At 27.2% G+C, this 17,711-nt stretch overlaps 6 protein-coding genes across 6 annotated transcripts; 2 read left to right on the top strand and 4 right to left on the bottom strand.

Annotated features, from left to right (window-relative positions):
* Positions 1–141: 141 nt before the first annotated feature.
* On the bottom strand, positions 142–1,921 carry LOC145745629 (sentrin-specific protease 8-like). Its single transcript, XM_082563760.1, has 6 exons — positions 1,781–1,921; positions 1,575–1,663; positions 1,389–1,497; positions 1,143–1,261; positions 897–944; positions 142–670 (listed from the first exon to the last, which is right to left on the bottom strand). Exons 1-6 carry the CDS (start codon positions 1,888–1,890, stop codon positions 513–515), a joined length of 633 nt encoding a protein of 210 aa, XP_082419886.1. The 5' UTR covers positions 1,891–1,921; the 3' UTR covers positions 142–512.
* A 267-nt stretch (positions 1,922–2,188) lies between these two features.
* Positions 2,189–2,864, bottom strand: LOC145745740 (dephospho-CoA kinase domain-containing protein-like). Its single transcript, XM_082563893.1, has one exon. It carries the CDS (start codon positions 2,862–2,864, stop codon positions 2,196–2,198), a length of 669 nt encoding a protein of 222 aa, XP_082420019.1. The 3' UTR covers positions 2,189–2,195.
* A 2,475-nt stretch (positions 2,865–5,339) lies between these two features.
* LOC145745295 (protein FAM107B-like) lies at positions 5,340–9,393 on the top strand. The gene is made up of 5 exons (XM_082563331.1): positions 5,340–5,483; positions 5,616–5,665; positions 6,418–6,574; positions 7,262–7,400; positions 8,267–9,393. Exons 2-5 carry the CDS (start codon positions 5,632–5,634, stop codon positions 8,342–8,344), a joined length of 408 nt encoding a protein of 135 aa, XP_082419457.1. The 5' UTR covers positions 5,340–5,483; positions 5,616–5,631; the 3' UTR covers positions 8,345–9,393.
* A 142-nt stretch (positions 9,394–9,535) lies between these two features.
* Positions 9,536–11,767, bottom strand: LOC145745614 (type-1 angiotensin II receptor-associated protein-like). Its single transcript, XM_082563738.1, has 6 exons — positions 11,615–11,767; positions 11,507–11,541; positions 11,321–11,429; positions 10,821–10,920; positions 10,551–10,646; positions 9,536–10,388 (listed from the first exon to the last, which is right to left on the bottom strand). The coding sequence occupies exons 1-6, from the start codon at positions 11,633–11,635 to the stop codon at positions 10,285–10,287; spliced, it is 465 nt and encodes a 154-aa protein (XP_082419864.1). The 5' UTR covers positions 11,636–11,767; the 3' UTR covers positions 9,536–10,284.
* A 360-nt stretch (positions 11,768–12,127) lies between these two features.
* Positions 12,128–14,165, top strand: LOC145746407 (transmembrane protein 222-like). The gene is made up of 4 exons (XM_082564690.1): positions 12,128–12,288; positions 12,586–12,790; positions 12,929–13,059; positions 13,476–14,165. The coding sequence occupies exons 1-4, from the start codon at positions 12,179–12,181 to the stop codon at positions 13,552–13,554; spliced, it is 525 nt and encodes a 174-aa protein (XP_082420816.1). The 5' UTR covers positions 12,128–12,178; the 3' UTR covers positions 13,555–14,165.
* On the bottom strand, positions 13,757–16,501 carry LOC145746406 (protein RER1-like). The gene is made up of 4 exons (XM_082564689.1): positions 16,302–16,501; positions 15,775–15,880; positions 15,398–15,612; positions 13,757–14,674 (listed from the first exon to the last, which is right to left on the bottom strand). The coding sequence occupies exons 1-4, from the start codon at positions 16,455–16,457 to the stop codon at positions 14,585–14,587; spliced, it is 567 nt and encodes a 188-aa protein (XP_082420815.1). The 5' UTR covers positions 16,458–16,501; the 3' UTR covers positions 13,757–14,584.
* Positions 16,502–17,711: the final 1,210 nt, after the last annotated feature.

Below are 17,711 nucleotides of genomic sequence, written 5' to 3'. Positions count from 1 at the left end.
GGCATTTTATAAATTAGCACTTGATAAGCATATCAAGTTTTTTACTTCGGATAATTTAGAGGACATAACAAAATTGGTACAACTGTATGGTGTTCTTGGGGGCTGCAATATACAACTTCAAAAACTAGATGAAGCATTAGTTTACTTTTATAAGGAGCTAAAAATTAGAGAAGAGACTTTAAATAATTGTGAAAAAATGAAAAACTTTACCGAAGAAGAACTTACACTATGGATAAATGCTACAGTTGTGTGCTCTGTCCAGATAGGATTATGCTTGCAAATGTTTGGCAAAAAACAAGAAGCTAAACAGCACTTTGAAGGATTAAAAGATTTTAAATCAGGGTTATCTTATTTAAAACACATAAAACATGTTGATATGTATCAAGAACTGTTTGAAAATCGAGAAATATTATTGCGCAAAGAAATATTAAATTTTTTCAATTCTTTTGTTGTATTAAAAAAACAATAACCAAATATGATGATACAGCATGCCGTACTATAAATAATTCAAATTATTTGTTAGATTTCTTTAAAATTAAGTCCTTTATATTAAAACGTTCTTGTTTAATATTAGATGGCATTAGAACATTAAGGTTCATGGTGTGCCCAGCAATAACTGCCTCGCAAAAAAGTTGTGTTATTTTTATAACATACAGCCCACAAACTGCACCTATAGAGTAAAATTTTTGCGTTTTTGGACAATTTAAAATTGAATTTTTTTGAGTGTATTATCTATGACAAAGATTTTAAAGTCCATGCATATTTTATATCCTTTTTAAGTTGTTTAATCCTTTACCCATTTCATAGCATAGTAATGTAATATTGGTAAATTTATATAATAAAGTATTAGATAATAAAGTATTTTAAATTAATGTATAATAAAAACAAAAACTTACCATTTGACTGAATTGGTGTTTTCATATTTTTTGGTTCCAATTTTCTTGCTTTATAACATATTAAATTATAAGTAACAAAAATAACCCATTTTTTAAAATATATATATTTATCTTATTTTTAAATAATGTTTAGAAGTTGCAAAAAAATTGTAAAAACCTAACAAGGTAACAGCTTTTTTATCTTTTAAACAGAATAACACAAATCTTAATTTTAAAAACATTTTAAAATCTAAAAATTAAACCAACCTTTTAAAATGTTGGATAACGATTTGCAAACACAACTTGCATCTTCAGTATTTATTTTTCCAGTAAGAGAATCAAAGTGTAAAAATTCTTGTTTGTCTCTGTCATAAACTACAAGACTCCTGAATGTGTATTATATAGATTTAAAACAGAATTATAGATGCTAATTTAGTGTATATAGTAAAAATCAAGTACAAAAACTGAAAATATAAACATGTTTTATAGGAATAGTTTTAAAAAAATTCTTACCAATGCGTTCCACCAGCCACCGAGGTTTCAGAATTATTGTTGACGGGAACAAAAACAAAATCTTTTTCCTCTAGATTGAGAGAAGATAAAATTGCCTTCACTTCATCACCTGTTTAATTTCTTTATCAAGATTTATATTATAGTTTATTCATCAAAAAGAATAAATAAAAAAATAATTTTTTTTACCATTTGAAAATTTAATAAGTTGAACTATGTCCGCATCAAGAAATGAAAATTTTGAAGAATAATCTTTAAATAATTCTTCCTGATAATATCTAAAAAAATTAAAAGTTATAATTTATTAACTACATACATACAATATATCAAAATAACATATGACTAAAAATTCATATCATTTTTAAATCCAAAATATTACTTCTTACAACACTTACTGAAACATAAAACTGATAATTTTATCATTTAACCAATTTCCAGGTTCAAGAAAATGAAGATCTGATTTTCTTAACAAAGAATCATGATAACTTAAAATAATTTCATCCATAAAAAAGAATCAAGAAATTTTCAAGCGTTAAAAATTGTTCCTAAATTTTTACCTAAATATAAATTGCATTTGGTTGCAGTTAAAAAAATCCATTGATGCATAATATATCGATCGGCTTTAAATAAAAACAACATACACAAATTATTGACAGTTTTAATAAAATTCATGTACCATAAAAAATCAGTAACGAAAAAAATTACAAAAATATTAATTTTAAAATGCTTGCATTTACAAAATAACTTATATACATTTACTTAAAATACCATATATTAAACAGCCCAATCAATATAATGTATATTATACTTTTATAAGACACATTTAAGCCAAACACACAACAAAACTACACACAATAGAATCTCATAAAAACTAAAGCCCCTTGTTTTTTTGAACATGCTATGGAGTTTGCCAACCTGATTTTTTGTGTCGAAAAACGAAAAATTATTATCGATAACATTTGTTGCAAATTTTTTCTTTTCAGATAATTTCATTTGGCTGTTAATGCGACTTTCAGCTTCCTCTTTGGAGTAGTTGTTTCTTTTTATAAGCCTTTGCAACTGTATGTCAATATTACAATCAACAACCACCACATATTTTACAAGTTTTAACCAAAATTTCGATTCAATTAAAAGAGGAACATCCAATATTAGATATCTTTTGCCCTTTAGGAAATTTTTCACTATTTTCCAAAACATTATTTTGGCGATTTTTGGGTGTGTTATAGAATTTAGTTTCTTTTGACTTTGAGTATCATTGAAAATAATGGCACCCAGAATATCTCTGTTAATTGTTTTATCGTCGTTTAAAATCTGATCTCCAAAAATCTTAATTGTCTTTTTGTATGCAGGTTCTCCTACTAACATAATATCTTTTGCAATTTGGTCTGCATCAATTATTACACATCCCAAATTATTTAGCATTTTTGAAACCGTCGATTTTCCTGATGCAATACCCCCAGTTAACCCAACCAAAAACATTTTAAAACTTTTGTTAACAAAAAAGTTACAAAATTTATTAAATATATTGTATTTACCTTTGTATCAAAAAAGTAATTAAAAATGGTTAAATTTTGGAACAATTAAATTTAATATAAGCATACTGCAATATAACCATTAGCAAATTGAAATATTTATAATTATTTACAATATCTGATTATATATATATATATATATATTAATTAAACACTAAAGCCTAGGCATGTCGGCCTATATGTAGATACCAATTTGTAAACAACACATTTATAAAAAAAGTTTTGTAACTAACATACCAATGCCCAGTCACAATAAAAAACAACTTTTAATATATCATCGTCTTTCATCGACTATATAGTTATTGCTTTAAAAACTTTTAGCTGCAAATAATAAAAACATTTAGCAACAAAATCAGTTTTAAAACTATTTTAGTGCAAAACAATAACAAACAAAACGTGAGTGAGCACGTGCTCGTTTAGATTCCTATTTTTTTACGTTAGTGGGCGAAAAAGAGCAAAAACAATCCTTTTTCCCCAAAATATGTTTATGTATCCAGTGGCGTTATGCCAATTTAGCTAAATCTATATTAAATCTTAAGATTATAAATATTATGTTACTTTAAAACGAAGTAACATGCAACGTAAAAAACTAAAATTAGGAAAATAGGTTCACATCAAATCATTTAATACATTATAATTTAAACGTTTTGTTATATATAAGGCATGTAAATACAGTTTATTAGGCATTTAATCGCAAAAAAACTTGCGATTACCGTAAACACACTAAAAATATTTTACCAAAGCATAAGACAATTTCCACGAACTGTTTATATTGTAGTTTTACGATTACAAACACTGAAACCCGAGTAGAAAAATAAGATGGTCACAACGCGAGACAGCTGCAACAGGTTGACAGAAAAAGTCTAATTGTTAAGATCTTAGGTCAAAGATATCAGGTTATGTTTTAAGTTTTAAGTAAGTTTCAGCTGCTACTTTAGTAAAAGGATTTCTTTTAAAACATGCAGATACTATTGCTAGAATGGTATAGTTTGTTAAGAACTAGTTTTTGCGTGGTACTGTTTTGGGTTAGCAAAAATGCAGCCTACTCATAAACTCGTTTATTTAAATTTACATCAAATGACAAATTATATCGCTATTTAAGGACATTTGTACACACATAAAAACGTGTTAACAAACGGGTATGAAAATTAATTTTATTTTTTATAATTTACTATCGTTTTCGCGGAACAGGTAACATATGCCACACGTTTACGAAAGGTGACCGCAAAATCACATTTTTTCGCCTTAAAATTAAATGTAGCACAGGATATAAGGTTGAAAATGTTTAATGTCATAAAGGTAAGCAAGAATAAAAGCGACCTTTTTTGTTATGTTTACCTGTCCCGTGGCTATATAGATAAGACTATCGAAATTCTGTGTAGATATTTCGTATTAAGATTCGGTCTTTTCACGGGTAATTTAACGCGTAATATGGATTTTCAAATAACGTAGCGCGCGTGAAAAATTTGGTCGGCAAATTTTTTTTAAAGTTTCGCATATGGCCAGTTTCCGCTTTTAAAATTTAACTATAAAAATATATACTGAGAAATTAAAAGTCATTTTCGTGTAAATAACCATTTAAATTAGGCCATATAAAGTCTGCTAATAACCAGATTCCAAGTGTTGCGTAGGTTTCCTATTTCCCCTACGCTTTAAACCAATTGTGACGTCATGTTGGAACGACACAGCGCACCTTTTGTTGTTTTGTTTACGTTTTAGTTCGGGTGTCTTTCATTAGCGCACTGCGGTCCGAGTATGTAGTTTATTTGTACAGGCAGTAAAAAGATGCGTAAAGTGTTTTGCTGTAGCGAAAAGGCGGTTTAACGTTTTTCCTATTAGTCAAGCAGTTGTTTTTCGCCCTTCAAAATCAACTGAACATATGGTACAAGGATGTTTTTTGCATGATCTGATGATAGCACAGGAAATACGGCCAATTGGTTTTGGCCTTCCTCGTGTTACAGTACAGTAGTATAATGCGGTCAAAAGAGCAATATCGCTTTTCAATTTGATGAACGAATATTTTTAGCTGTAAGCTCACGCAATTTCATGTTCGCTTTGGCAGTTTATAAATATTTAATTGAATAAAACAAAAGCCAAAACGTATAGCAGATAGGCAATACATCATTTGAAAAGCATTACACGCAAATAGGTTTGTTTTTGGCCATTTAAAATTGCCATATAAGGGCGCACTAGTTGTTTTATTAGGTTGAGTATTCTTTAGTTTAAAGTATGTTTATGTGTCAAACGCTTCAACTGATCTGTGAGAATTAGTCATCAAACTTTTCTGAGTTTAACAAACCTAAGTTTAGATTTTACAGACGTCTAATAAGCATGAGTTGATATTTAATAAAAAGGAAGAATTTCTGTGTAATTAAAAGTTATAGTACCGAGTAAACATGGACTATTTCTTTAATATAGTGACTTAGTCATTAAAAACGTATTTGGTATTTTAACAGAATTCATGAATGTTAAGAATTTCTGGTGAATTAAATTATAATTTACAAGGAAAAGAAGGGTGCTTAGAAAACTTAAAGTAGGTGCTTGAAAATATTGAAAAGACCTCAAAGTAAGTGTATTAACAAGTTGAATAATTATTTTGTATATATTAAATAATTATGTTTTAACCATTTTACATAACAAGGTCTAAAATATAATAAATATAATTTTGGTTTAAATATTAATTATTTTTTTATTTCAGTATTAAAATTTTAAAGATGGATCGAGAAAATGCCGCTACAGTTTTTGCAAGTGAGTAGATTTCACATAAATTAAATATTTCTTTTTAGTATACCGGTATCTTTATAACAAGAGTAAAAGTATTACTCAGTTTACTTTGGAATTATGTTAAATAAATAATGACTAAGGCAGACTATTGTTAATATTATATTAGGGCAAGGCAATGGGATTTAAAAAAATATATATATATTTTTGCATAACATTTAAAAATTTTTCATTTATTTTTTTAAATTATAATTTTATAGAATATGAATATAGTAATTTTTAATTAAATTAGCAATAAAACTAAGCTTTAGTCAAGCTATTTAACATGACGAAATTTTGAGTTGTTCTTACTAAATAAGCAAAGTTGTTTCCTGTTGCTTTTTTTAAGGAAAAGCAACAACAATTTTTGATCGATTTGGCCTGTCATTTAAATGTTTTCATTTACAATATATACCATGTTTTAATAAGAGTATAGACATATTTATACCATGTAATTACATATGTAATTGGAAAACCATAAAAACCGCCTAGGTCAAATGTAATTGCCAGGTTTATCTCGTTTAAGCTAAATAAACAATTAATTAAAACCACCAAGTTCAACTTTCTATAAATGTAAATTCATTAAAACATTAATATATTTTCGTTTTTAAACAAAAAAAAAAGATTCTAAATTATTATTTTATTTTTTTTTCGTATTAGATTTATGTTACCAGTATTATTAATAGCCTTTATATGTTTGGATAGCATAGCATATATGGACAAAATGATTTATTTTTTAGGTTATCACACGCGTGGCCCACCACAATATAATGCCAGTGCATTTCAACCTGCACACGAGGACCACTTGCTGATTCAACCAAAAAAATTAGCGAACCCTGTGTTGGAATCAAAAAATCACAAAGTAATGCAAAGAGAGCTTAAACTTAACAACAAACTGTAAGTTAAAAGTGATTTATGTTGTATTTTTTTGCTAAACGGGAAACCAACTAAAGTGGTTAAAAGGTTAAAAATATGTGCAATTTAAAGCAAATGTTTGTTGTTTACCATCCTAAACAAAACTGCTATTTCTATATTTGATATCACAAAATTTTTTTGAAACAAAAGTATGTTATTGATTTAGCATAGCCTGTTATCTAATTTACTAACCTTTTATTGACATTTGAATAGCTTGCGGTTATAACAGATTGCAACTGTATGAGTCACAATTTAATTGGCAAATACATAAAAGGCATTACAGGATTATAGTTGTGTAATTAACAAATTTTCAATACCACAATTTTTATTGCATTTCGATGACGTATTTTCAGTTTTAAAAGTCAATTTATAGCTGTTTAAATAAAGGGTCTCAATGTCAATATATCGTGTCTATTAGAAGATCAAGTGTGCTTGGCAAATGTTAAGAGAGCTCTTGACATGAAATTTAATTTGCTTTTACCATCTTAAAACATTTACACAAAGAACAATCAAGACGGAGTTTGCTTTAAATTAAATTTTACACCAGACAATTTATTTTTATTGAATGCCATAAACGAATATTCACTTACTTTAATTTGCAAAAAAAACAAGCCTAAAAAGTATAAAAATATTAATTTTTTTAAATATCAAAATCTTATTTTTTCGCAGTGGTATTGACGTTCTTAATCAAAAATCAGAACTCACAAAAGTATTTCAAGAAAAGCGTAGAGAAAACGTCCCCCAAGAAAAACCGCCGAAATCCGAATTCGATCAAATTATTGAATCAAGGCGCAAAGGTTTAGATGAGGTAAAAAAACAAATATTTAATTAAATTCTAAAAACACTTCAGCTATTTTATTTGGACTTAAAGCAACATATGGGCTTGTGTTCCTGACCAAATATGGTTGAGGTCATTAGCCTATTTATATATTGACAGTTTTTTCAAAAAGCAAATACCAATTTTATGCAATTTAAGCGCTTTCGGCATATTGATTCATAGTCATCAAGATTTTATATTTAGAGAGATACAATACCAATTAATATAGAGTAGACTCCATTATCAAAGTTATTACATTGAATTTTAAATTCAATAGTCATTTTACAAAATGCCGAATCGCAGAAAAGTATTTGTTAAAAACCAGATTTGTGATACATTACCAAATAAACATTGCCATACAAAGCGTTATCTATTTAAGCCAGACATGAGTGGTTAAATTTGTGGCCTTCAAGTGCTGTCACACTAAACAAACACTCCTGGATTCCTTTCCTTTTATGTGATGATGAAATTTTGGGTATTACCAGACGTTAAACTGATATTATGCTTTTGTTTTCTTTTTCAAAGCAATAAAGTTATTGATTTTACAATAAAATCTAAATTTACAGGAAATAAATCAATTTAAATTTAATTTTAATCTATATATATTTTTAAACGAAGCAATTTTTAATATCTTACCATAAATTAAAAATGTTAAAATATTTTAATTAAAAAAAATACTGTTGTAATAAAATATAACATGTATTAATTAACCTCAAGGGCCATGCATGGATTTACGTAAATTAAATTAGTTTTATAAGTATGTAATACAACTGTTTAAACAATTTAGTTAACATAAATTTGGTAACACAAATTTTGATGCTTGATTTTAATAAAATAAATTTTTGATTTCATTTTAGACCGAGGAAAAAATTGAAGCCCAACAAAATGTCCCAGAGTTTGTTAAGATGAGAGAAAGACTCCGTAAGAACAGTTAAACCACTTTTAAATAATTAACCCGACCCCTCAAACACTAAACAAGGGTTCTTTACTTTGAAGTATTTTGTTATTTTTTGATCTTATTTTATATTTTGTATCTTGTTTATTTTATGACCAAATTTTATGGAAAAAATTTCTGTACAACGCAATTTTAAATTTAACTTCTAATTTACTGACCAAATATAAAGGAATGTTTAGGTGTAATATTTAAAGCCATTTTATTGCCAATTTTAGTAACCGTTACGCCTACATCAAGTTATTAAGGATATACTATAAGTTATCACACTAAGAATGTACCTGCCATAAGATACATTTTTTTAATCTTATACCCCGAAATTACAGACATGAGGAAGTGTAACTTGTAAATATATTTAATCTTTATTGTACTCACTTTTATGCAGTACTTGTATGTCACTTTTTTTTGATTATTCTGCACAACACATGTAATGTACTTAATTTTTTTTGCTTTCAAATTAACAGACCTAAACTTTGTACAAATTTCCTATAAATCTGTAAATTAAAAAGTAATTACAACGAGTATGACATTGCTAGTATTTGATTAAAACAAAATATTTGTGTAAAAAAATCATAAAAAATTTGAGCTCAATATATTATATTTTTCTTCGATTGTTTTTATAGATTTTTTTTTAAATATTGCTAATTTTTTTAATGGTCAAATGTGTATTATATGTGGAGCCATTATTGCATAAATATTTTGCCATTTTGTGAAAGTTCTTGCTGTGAATAACAATGCATTACTATTTTGAAAGTTATTGTTTTAATGCTGTACATAAATCTCCATGTTATTACTCTTTGTTACAGCTAGTGGTGAAATTTTTCTTTTCTGATGACATGAAAAATTTTGAATTTTTTCTTCTCTAACAAATTGTTGATTTTACTAACGATTTTTCTGTTTCCGGTGAATTAACAAAACAATCGACTTTGCCAATTTTTAAGGCATTCTAATAGATTAATCTGATGATACTTTTTTCTTTAATATGCTTCAAGATCTATTTATGCAAGATTTTGCTTAATACAATCCAACCAAAACAGAACTCAATTTCGTTTACAAGAATTTTAAATGGCATATATATATAATAACAGTAACTATTATTGCTAAGTAATTAAAAAATCTCAATATTATTATAAGCCCACAGTTTTAATAGATATAGTACATAACTAGATTAATATTTAAGAATACAAATCTGTATATTAATTTAATATAACAAAAAAATAAAACTAAATATTAAAAATTTAATTGAACAAATGTTACAAGAATATATTCAAAAGTTACATAAAGATTTTCTAGTTGCTTATCTATTTAAACAAAATTTGATCTTTCACAAACATAAACAGAGTATATCATTAAATAGTCTAGTCTGACATGGTTTATATAGAAAAGGGGTTTTTAATGATATAAATGTATAACAGTTGCAATATTAAAACTAAGGATTAAAGTAACATTTAAAACATTTCAAACAATAAACTTTAAATTTTTTTAATGACAGATTTAAAATAAAAGTCTTACAAAAATAGCCTACTAGAAAGGTGCAATTGAAAAAATTAGATTCTATGTATATTAAATTCAAATAATAGCCACTGAAAGTGGCAAGTTGAATACACTAAAATATGGCAATTAGTTTAATAATACACAATTTGCAGCCATTCAGGTTTTAAATTAGATGGAACGTGATTATAGATAATATTAAAACAATAACATTTTTGCTACATATTAGGATTTTTAAAATAGGTAAATTGTGGTGAGAAATTAGGTAATCATACATAATTTTTTTATAATAGAATATTATATTTGGTTATTTGGAATAGTAAAATAGGTGAGATTATAACTTTTGTAAGACCTTAAGTATTGTATATTAGGTGTAAAATTATAGTTAAACAACCACAGTATAATATTATTTTAATTAATAAAAAATGAGGTTTAAACTACATTAATTTCGGGAGGTTTAACATAAGCATTTGATCCTCTCTGCTCTTCGTCCATCGTTTCGCCCCCAATATTATCATACAGCTGAGTACTGTTGCCTAAAATATAAATTCATTTATTTTTTAATTTATTTATACAGTAAAACATAACTAAATGCATATATGTCTTATAGTATTGCATAAAAAAATTAATATATCATTTTTTTAACTAAAATATTTTCGCTACTACTAGTTTAGTTTAAAAGCAAAATTTTTGCTAACCAAATGTAATATTGTAGACACCACCTCTATCTCTATACATTTGGTAAAGTAATAGAAGTGAAAATTGCTTCAAAATCAAGTTTATAATCGCCATGGCTAAAAAAAGAATATAACTTTTAAAAAAATAAAAATTTAATGTCATGTTCAGCCGATTTTTCTTACATATTTATGTATCAGTGCACAATTATTTAATTTGGTAAGTTGTTTTAATATTCAATTCTAGAAAATATGATAAAGCCAAATTTGAAAAAATTAATTTGATTTTTATACCAAAACTAAACTTCGTTGCTGCTGGACTTTCATGTACGGGATGATAAAGAGATAGTGTGACAATATCCACAACTACAGAATACAGAATCATCGACATTAACTAAAACACAAAATTAAAACTTTAAATCACTACACAAACTAATATTTAAAAGGGAACCAGAAGCTTCGGTTGTAAGAAGCTTCAGCCAGAAGGTTCGGCCTGCAAAAAACGCGGAGCGTCGGTGACGAAATCGCCGCATAAAATGTCAGCTTAAGACCATATTTTACCGATATTCAAAATAAAATTTGACAAAAAGTATAATACGTAAAAAATTTTTAATAAGTTGTTACAATAAATATATATGTTAGTTTTTAGAATTTAAAAATAAATATTTTAAACATACAAAATTTAAAAAAAAAAACTATTAAATAATTTTATTTCAATAATAAAAGCAAACATATATAGGTTATATTTTAACTAGTTTTTTTTTCAGATATTAGATAACAAAGTATATATTTACTAAAAAAAGTGCATCCACTGATTGTCTATCAGCTATAGCCCATATTGCAACAGCCAGCAATGAAAAATTGCACCACATATACGCCCCGCTTCCCCATTGCATTATGGCCCTATATATAGAGTTTATATGCATTTCAGGTAAAATTTAAACAAGTAATGACTGTAATTTAATTAATTTAAAACTTACCACATAAACAGAAACCAGTGCAGTAGAAAGATTGCCTAAGAGAAATACACATATTAATATATATACGTTAGTTAAAAAAAAACGAAACCAAAAAAAATAAACACTTACCTTAAGCGAAATGACAGGCATTTTGTTTTTTTAAAAAAAACGAATAAGTTGTGATATTATATATTTAGCTTGTTTGTAGTATTTATAGCTAGAAACTACTGTAAACTTTATTAAACCAGAACAAAAACGCAAAACTCGAAACTAAATACCAAATCGGTCACATGCTTTGCAATGTTTATTATTATCACGTGATATCAGATGATAAAAAGCAATGGCTAGCCAGTGATTTTTGCCTTATTTCCTATTTTACAAAAACATAAATTTGTATTTTTGTTTTAAACGAAACACAAATTTTTTTTTGATTTTGAGCAGGCAGGCAAAAAAAATTGTACTGAGATTATTTTATCAAAATTTATCCTCTATTATGTTACCTTACAAATTTACAATGCCATATAACATGAACAGGAAAAAATGAAAACTGTGTAATGTGTGAACCGCAATATTTCTATAGTTTTATTATATATTAATCAAGTTTTTATGTATCACATTTGTACATTATATTAACAGCTAAAACGTTAACATTTATTTATTTAGAACTTGTTTCAATAAAGCGGAAGAATTTAAATGTATGGTAAAAAACTAATGGAGGATATGCCAATGAAAAGTAATCAAATTCGTCCAGATATTCAGCGATTTCCAACGTGTATAGTTTGGACACCTTTACCAGTCATAACGTAAGTACTGTTAAATTATAAAATGAGCAGTTACAACATAAGTACTGTAAAAATATACTGTTTTTTTATGTTTTTTTTTATTTATTTATCCTCAATACGGTAAAATCGACTTCGCGACCCAAACATAGAAAACTATCAGTAACCCTGACCCACTCTCGAGTTGCCTTTGGCAGGGATATTGTTGATTATAATGGCCCAATAGTTTAAAGCTGGTAATCAAATGTTGTCTCAGCTCGAGTTTATACTATCTATAGCGCATTACTAATTATAGATTTTTAAATATTTATATTGTTTTAGTTGGTTTCTGCCTTTTATTGGTCACATGGGTATTTGTACATCAGCTGGAGTTATTAGAGATTTTGCGGGGCCATACTATGTATCTGAGGATGATATGGCGTTTGGAAAACCTACAAAATATTGGCAACTTAAACACGAAAATGTCCAATTTTCGACATGGGATCAAGCTGTATTTGATGCATCAGAAGAATATAAATCACATATGGTTAATATATATGTAGTATTCCATTTTAAATAAGTATTTTGAGTACAGTTATGATGAATTTTTTTACATAGTGTTATTTTAAATTATATATATAGCATGTAAAATTCTATTATCTAACATTTATTTTTGTATTTTTAGCATAACTTGTTTTGCGACAACTGCCATTCTCATGTTGCCTTAGCACTTAATATAATGCAGTATAATGGATCAAAATCGTGGAACATGGTAAAAGTGTGGTTTCTTATGCTGGTGTATGGAAAATATGTCAGGTTAAATATTAAATTTATTTATATATAAAGCTGTGGTTATGGCTTAAATTTTTTTTTTGTATATATATTTATCCTGGATGTGGGAAAGTCTAATGTGCAATTTACATAGAGTAACATCAGTTTCTCCGACCCAGTCTCGAGTTGCCTGTGGCTGTTTGGGATATTATAAATTTATAATTGCCCGTTAATTATGCTGCTGATTAAGTGCTGGCTCAGCAGGAGTTCATACCGTTTATAGCGCCTTACTCAAGGGCGCTACAGCATAAGATCAGTGGGGACTGAACCCACGACCTCATGTGTGGTGTAGCAAGTGTTCTTACCACTACACCATGCTGCCGTTTTTTATTTATTAGGCTACTTAGTTGGTGCATATATATATACATACTTTAAATTGTAATTTTACAATTTTTTTTTAGTTTTGGAGGCTTTTTGAAAACATGGCTACCGTTTCTAATTATACTCACTATTATTTTGTTGGTGGTATTTCTAGCGTAAAACATATGCCTTAACCATATGTGTATACTGTAGCATAATAATAACGATATTTTAACCTACTTTCACTGTGAGGAAGATTATAATTTTATTAATTAACTTTAATTAATAATGGAAGATATAAAGGACAAGTATGTATATATATAGATTATACTACATACTGCCTATACTTATTTGTAAGCTGTTAAAATATATATAGTTGTATTGTAAACAATAAAAGTATATTTATTTTTATTTCTTTAAAATAATTGTACATACCATATTTACAATATAATGCTACACTAGTTGAAATTAAAGTATTTGAAATGATATGGCAGAATAATTAGTTCAAAAGTACCTTGGTTTAATATAGCAGCCAGCACAAACAAATTTATAATATATGCATTTATATTTGGGCTGAAATTTTTTTTAGTTTAATCGTGTACTAGAAATTTTACTACTCAAAAAAATAAACATTACCCTTACAAAAAGACAATTATGTGAATGAATGCAACTAGTATATGTCATGAAGTAGATATGAATTACAGCAGAGTTGTTTAATTTTGTTCATTAGTCAGCATTTTATTGTATAAATACTTTTTTATCATGGCAACTACATATTAAATAATAAATAATTTGTGTAAATTAATAAGTTTATTTTTATTTACATTAACATACATAGAATCAAGACTTACTTCAAAAAAATAATACAAACTACAATCAGGCATTTTATTAAAAACAATTTAGTTAAATTCATGAATTTTTAGTATGTTGAGTTTAAAAATTATCGGAATTAAAACAAATAAAATTATTTTTTGAAATTTTTTGTTCACTGCCATTGCACATACCTCAATAGTTATTCATTTATCACTTATTCTAAAAAAATTATATATACTTCAAAGAAGATTAACAAATTAGTTCAGTAGATTCAAAGATTTATATTTTATACATTGCCAATATTTAAACCAATTTTTAACAAAATAAAAATTTTTCTAATTTATCATCGAAAGTTCTCTAAAAACTTGTCCTTTTTTACAAGTTATTTTATAGTGAGTTAAGATGGGACAACTTTGCCTGTATCTTCCTTGCCCTTGTATTTAGTTTTTCCGTGAGTGAAAGGCAGGTAACGATACTTGATCATGTGCTAAAATACAGTTAAATAATTTATAACTTAAAACATCATATTTAAAAATAAAATTTTACAATTCCACATGAACTAACACCAAAGTTTTTATAAATAAATTGTTTTAAATTAAGTAGTAAATAACATATGTCTATTTTTTCAAATATAGTTTGCAACACCACACAATTACGAAACCATTAAATTTTTACAGGGAACGAAATAACGGGTCGCTATTCGCTAAACGCGAATCGTTTTTTTAAATTAGCGAATCGTTTTTTACAAATATATTAGAATTAGCGAATCAACCAAAAAAGTTCAAGCGATAATAATACTTTCGTGTATATTAGTGTATTGTTACGATCTATTTTAAACCGGTTTCACACTTATTTAATTATATTAACATGATTTTGCGTAAATGTAGGTTTCTTTAGGGCATTTAATAACAAAAACTTTCCATGTTTGGCAATGCTTAAACTCCACCTCCAGGTTCGTTTAGTTATTGCGCAATTTTTTAAACACATAACATAGCTTTAAAGTAAATAAAAATGTCTCGTTTTTTGTGCGAAAAATTATTACAGATTGTTTAACAATACGTTACATTTTAAAATGCCACGCAACGCATTAAGTGTTATCAAAAAAAACAAAGATTATGACTTGGACCTAATTATTGCTCTGAAAATTCAACCTCATTTTTAGCGAACTGTTTTTTAACCGTTAATTCGTACCCTGTTTTATTGGCCTTACCTTTATTTGTCTTTTCATTGTAACACCAAATAAAATAATAAAATACATGACGAGGATAGGCCAGAAAACTGGAATGTTAAAGGCCTCAAATAAGGTGCAGAAAAAGGCAATTAAAATTGATTTCGTCCCAGAGTACCAAAATTTAAATTCTGGTAACCTTCTTATAAAAGGCCTAAATTCTTCGGTATTGTTCGTTGGTAATTGTGGGCCTTCATCTAAACATTAAATTTAGGTTTTTAAAATGAAAATCGCATACAAAAGATGATAGAAAATGATGTAATCTTTTTGAAATATTTTCACATTAATCAATCAAATTATAAACTTTTTTATAAACAATAAACAGAACTTATAAAATATAAAATAGATGTTCAACTTACCGTCTGAATCATCTCCATAGATCGATGGATCGACTTTGGGAGAAAGAAATGCGATAAATAGGTTAAGGTGATAAATTGCAAGGGCATAAGTGACAATATACCATCCCTAAAAACCACAATTTAAAATTTGATTTAAACATAATAAATGAAAATTTGATTTAAACATAATAATTAAACATAATAATTTTGAAAGATAGTTGAATAACTAGCAGCATAGTGTAGTGGTAAAAACACTTGCTACACCATCATGAGGTCGTGGGTTTAATCCCCACTGCTCCCATGATGTACCGCCCTTAGTAGGATGCTAAAAATGGTATGAACTACTGCTGAGCCAGCACTTTATCAGCAGCATAAATACCAGGCAATTATAATTTATATAATATCCCAAACTGCTAAAAGCAGCTCGAGACTGGGTTGAAGTAACTCATTTACTGTATGTTTAGATTGCGCATTCGAACTTCCCACATCGAGGATAAAGATATATACAAAAAAAAGTTATAAATAACCCAATTTAAAAATTGCTTTACCTGTAATATAAAAACTCGAATAAAATACAAAATATAAAGTACAAAAGTTGCCACCCATCTGGGTATTAAAAAGGGAACGGTTTTGTCTAAAAAGGTTTGAAATCGTCGAGATAATTTTGTTGTCAACGTCACCCCAGTAGAAGTTGGTTCATCCATATTTTGATATTTACAGTGAATTAAGTTTGCATAATAAATAAAACTAACCTAAAGAAATAGAACGTGTAATTATATAACAAATATAAATTTTAATACAGTCGTCTATACTCTTTTTAGGCTGTTAATGAAAATGATCAATAAGAATAGTAACGCAAAAAACTTTCGCTAATTAATCTGGTACTTAAATGTTAAAGCTATAGTGACCTATATTTTGTTAGTTTACTAGCTTTTTTAGAGTTAAAAGCAAAATAAAAATAAACCTGTGACCATACACATTAATTAATATACAGACTAAGCTGCCCATTGAAATATTAAAACATAGATTACAGTTTTAAAAAATGACAAGCGAGCAGAAGTTATCGATCTTCGTTTAAAACACAAAAACTCGTATTCGCTTTTAGCTCCACGTCTAGTGAGATTTATTTTCACAACGTTTCAAATTTTTAAATTTTAAATTTTATTAAAAAAACATGTACTAAATAAAATCCGTACAAAATACTTGCTATTATTTTAAAATAATTTTTTTTTTAGCAATTTAGTTATAAATTAAAGGTATTGTTATACTATAAATACTGGTAAATAAACTGTTTACCATTTTACTTTTAAAACCTTCTTTATGTATTTTAATTTAGTTTAAATTATAACAAGTGCAAGTTTTAGATGTTTGACAATTTTCGAAAACATTAAACTTTTAAAAATTTTCAAAATCTACAAAGAACAGTTTTGATAAAAATATTTGTTTCATGCTCGAATAAACAGGTATCAAAACTACACTGCTCGTTGTTTGGCATTGTGACGTCACTCGTCAGCTGTTTCGCACCGAACAACACACGCGGTGTTTGTAATCTAACAAAAGCGCACGGGCATGCGAAAAAAGAAATCTTGGCCGAATTTCGACAACAAAGGACCGGAATCAAGAAATCTTTGTGTTGTGCTGACTCTTAGAAAACCTTATTTATAATAAGGTGAAAGGTTTACCAGTGTTGTTATGTAACGGAATAATATAGCCGGTTATTGTATTTAATTTGACAAACTAAGAATTAAATAAAAAGAAAACAGTTTAACAAACTGGATAGCATAGCATTGACATAACGTACTTAGTAACGAGGTTATTTCTTTATTTGTCTTATGTTTATTGAATTTAAGCACAATAGGGGCTTAAACTTTTTAACCAGGCTATATACGTTTGGACTTACAATTATAAAAACGTATGCGTTATTTTTTAAAACTCATTTAAAAAAATCAATTATATAT

This window comes from Corella eumyota, chromosome 3 (assembly GCF_963082875.1).
Source record: "Corella eumyota chromosome 3, kaCorEumy4.1, whole genome shotgun sequence".
In the NCBI taxonomy this organism is placed as follows: domain Eukaryota; kingdom Metazoa; phylum Chordata; class Ascidiacea; order Phlebobranchia; family Corellidae; genus Corella; species Corella eumyota.
This window is presented reverse-complemented; position numbering and strand designations above follow the sequence as displayed.